Source organism: Hetaerina americana, unplaced genomic scaffold, assembly GCF_022747635.1.
Source record: "Hetaerina americana unplaced genomic scaffold, ioHetAmer1.1.p SCAF_27, whole genome shotgun sequence".
Classification (NCBI taxonomy): domain Eukaryota; kingdom Metazoa; phylum Arthropoda; class Insecta; order Odonata; family Calopterygidae; genus Hetaerina; species Hetaerina americana.
Window position 1 is genome coordinate 885,263 of NW_027286841.1, and position 2,664 is coordinate 887,926.

General features: G+C 50.4%; 1 protein-coding gene across 1 annotated transcript; it reads left to right on the top strand.

Moving 5' to 3' along the window:
* The first annotated feature begins 987 nt into the window (after positions 1 to 987).
* On the top strand, positions 988 to 2,319 carry LOC139689660 (uncharacterized). The gene is made up of 2 exons (XM_071586849.1): positions 988 to 1,338; positions 1,396 to 2,319. Exons 1-2 carry the CDS (start codon positions 988 to 990, stop codon positions 2,317 to 2,319), a joined length of 1,275 nt encoding a protein of 424 aa, XP_071442950.1.
* The last annotated feature ends 345 nt before the right edge of the window (positions 2,320 to 2,664 follow it).

The window sequence follows — 2,664 nt, forward strand, 5'->3', positions numbered from 1 at the left end:
GTGTTTGTTTTGTTAATTAATTTATTAATTACCCCACTCATTTTCCAGAGGCACTCGCTCAGTCACGGTGACAATTGTGATTACTGTTATCTCTGTAGTTTCATGGAGATATCAATTCACTTAGTGTCATCATCGCAATTTACACAAATTTCATCATGAAGAGGGAGTGTACGCAGATGGCGGAGGCAAACTTCTACATAGATAAGGAGAACTTTGGTTTGAGTTATGAGCAGTAAACAAAATTAGACCATTCATGTGGACGAAAGAATGAAACTGAAATTACTCGTCAACTTGAGAAACGACAGTCACGCATTTTCAAATGAATAATAATCTTAAAATACGGCTCTTACACAAGGAATCACCGCCATTTTGACACTGTTTAGCATTTAAAGGTGCTATATTTCTGAGGTGGTGTGAAATTCATTCTAGTCGGCTTCAGAGAGGGATCCCTCCGAAGCATTGCTCGGTATGAAACGATGAAAGGTGCAGAATGATCTAAATTACGGAAAAAACAGGCGATGTCTCATTGGCAAGTGGTAGAAATGCATAGTTCTTAGGAAGTTCTCCATATACCTCTTCCTAAAGACATCATCCTACTCCTCTCGGCTACTTGGAGAGAAACTATGCACAAAATAATTAGTGGCAGAGAGGCTGGCAAAAAGTTTCCTCTAAAGAATATTTATTAGCAGTTCACTGTTAAACTGATGCGAGATTACATAGGTAACTCGTGCTGCAGATTTTAAATAGTTTGTGTATTCCATACTCCCTACTGGAAATCTGCAAAGGAGGTACCTGAAGGAAGCTATTTGCAAACTTCCGCTGGAAAGGCAACACTTGATTTAAACGGTTTATTAAGCATTAAATTTCTATTGCCATCGTCTGAAAAAATTCACGATTTTTACGGTGATTTGTAATGGGCCGCTAATCCTTTCATCACGACAGTTCACATCCGGAGACAAAAACTCGAAGAAACCAGCCAACCGAAACATGGACGTCTTGGGCGAGAAAGAATGTGTGTCGGTACTGAGACAAGCTCTTGGCAGAGAAGACTTTCACCTGGAAAGGTACTCGGTGGAACCTGCCAGCGAATCTCCGATTGGGTTTATGGCACGACACCTCAACCTGGTGGCCACCGTGAGGGTAGAAGGGGCGACCAGAGACGTCCGCTTCTTCGTAAAGTGTCCCCCCACGTCAGGGCCTCACCTCACTTACGTTGAAGAAATGCAGCACTTCGAGAAGGAGTTGGAAATGTATGAGACCGTGATTCCAAAGATGTCCGATAAGTTACCACATCCATTCCGGCTGCCCATCCCCCGCTGCTACCTGACCAGAGGGAAAGCGAAGACCTCCGTCGGCTCCAGAAGGGAAGGGGACCGAGAGGAACCGACGGCAGAGCTTATAATACTGGAGGATCTGAAAGAGAAAGGCTACCGCCTCTGGGATAGGATGGTCCCCTTCGACCTGGACCACTGCCGCTCGCTGATGACATCCCTCGCGCGCTTCCACGCTCCCTCGTTCCTCTTGCAGATTGAGGCAACGACAATGGTCGAGGGCAATGGCGAAACCGTGTCCTCCGCGGGTGGGATTTTCCGCGTGGCCAGGGACAGACTGCTGACCGGAAGCGGCGGAGAGATGGGAAGGCGCTGGGAAAAGTCCTCAGTGGACACGATGACCACGGCCATCGTCGGCTTCTGGCCGGAGCGCTTCGGGAAGAAGGGAAAAGAGGTGGAGGGACGCCTTTGGGAGGCGTGGGGAGAGCTAAGGGAGCTGTCTAAACCTTCCGAGAAGCACACCAACGTGCTGTGCCACGGCGATCTCTGGGCCAACAACGTGATGTTCCGGGGAGAAGGGGCGGACGGCCCTGATGACGCTGTGCTGGTGGACCTGCAGCTGGTGCGTTTCGCACCGCCAATCACGGACATCCTGCTCTTCCTGCACACCTCCACGACGGCGACGTTCCGGGCGGAGCACTCGGTGGATCTGTTGCGGACGTACCACGATCGCCTGCGGGAAATAGTCGGCGGGGCGACGCTGGACCAGCTGATGCCCCTGGGGTGCCTCCTGGATGTTATGGAGGAGTACGGCCTGTTCGGGAAGTTGGTGTCCGCGATCTGGCTGTCTTTTATTCTCAACAGCGAGAAGGTTGTGCCCATGTTGGAAGAGGGCGGCTCGGCGGGAGAGCCTCCCGACTTCGTGTCGAAGATATTGAAAGACCGCGGGGACGAAGTGCTCCTGAATGCCCAGGCGAGCGAGGTGTACAGGGGGAGAGTAATGGAGTCGTACAGGGAGTGTCTGGAGCACCTGGGTCTGTGGAAGTGACGGACTACCGTGTCTCTGCATGAAACGAGCTACGCCAAAGGATGCGCATCCTTGATAGTCGATTGTTTAGAATGCAGTCCAACACATCCCCTTCCTTAATAACTACCCCTATGAGGAGAAAACTGCAAACTCCTCAAGTTCGGGGATATACAAGGTGGAGTCAGATGAAAGCCGAACACGCGCTACAATGGGACCGTGAGTTGTCATTCAGTTCTCCAACCACGGCGATGGTAGTGTAGATACGTAACAACAGTGTTCAGTGTTGCAATATTGCGCTTTGATTGTGCTATGGCGGGTGTCCAGTTTTCATTTGACCGCCCCGCGTACAAAAATGTCGGGGAGAGC

Excerpts from the sequence above, each read along its gene's own strand:
- LOC139689660 (XM_071586849.1), top strand. The coding sequence starts at position 988 with ATGGACGTCTTGGGCGAGAAAGAATGTGTGTCGGTACTGAGACAAGCT. Across the intron at positions 1,339-1,395 it reads GCTACCTGACCAGAGGGAAA|CTTATAATACTGGAGGATCT; the intron begins GCGAAGACCTCC and ends CCGACGGCAGAG.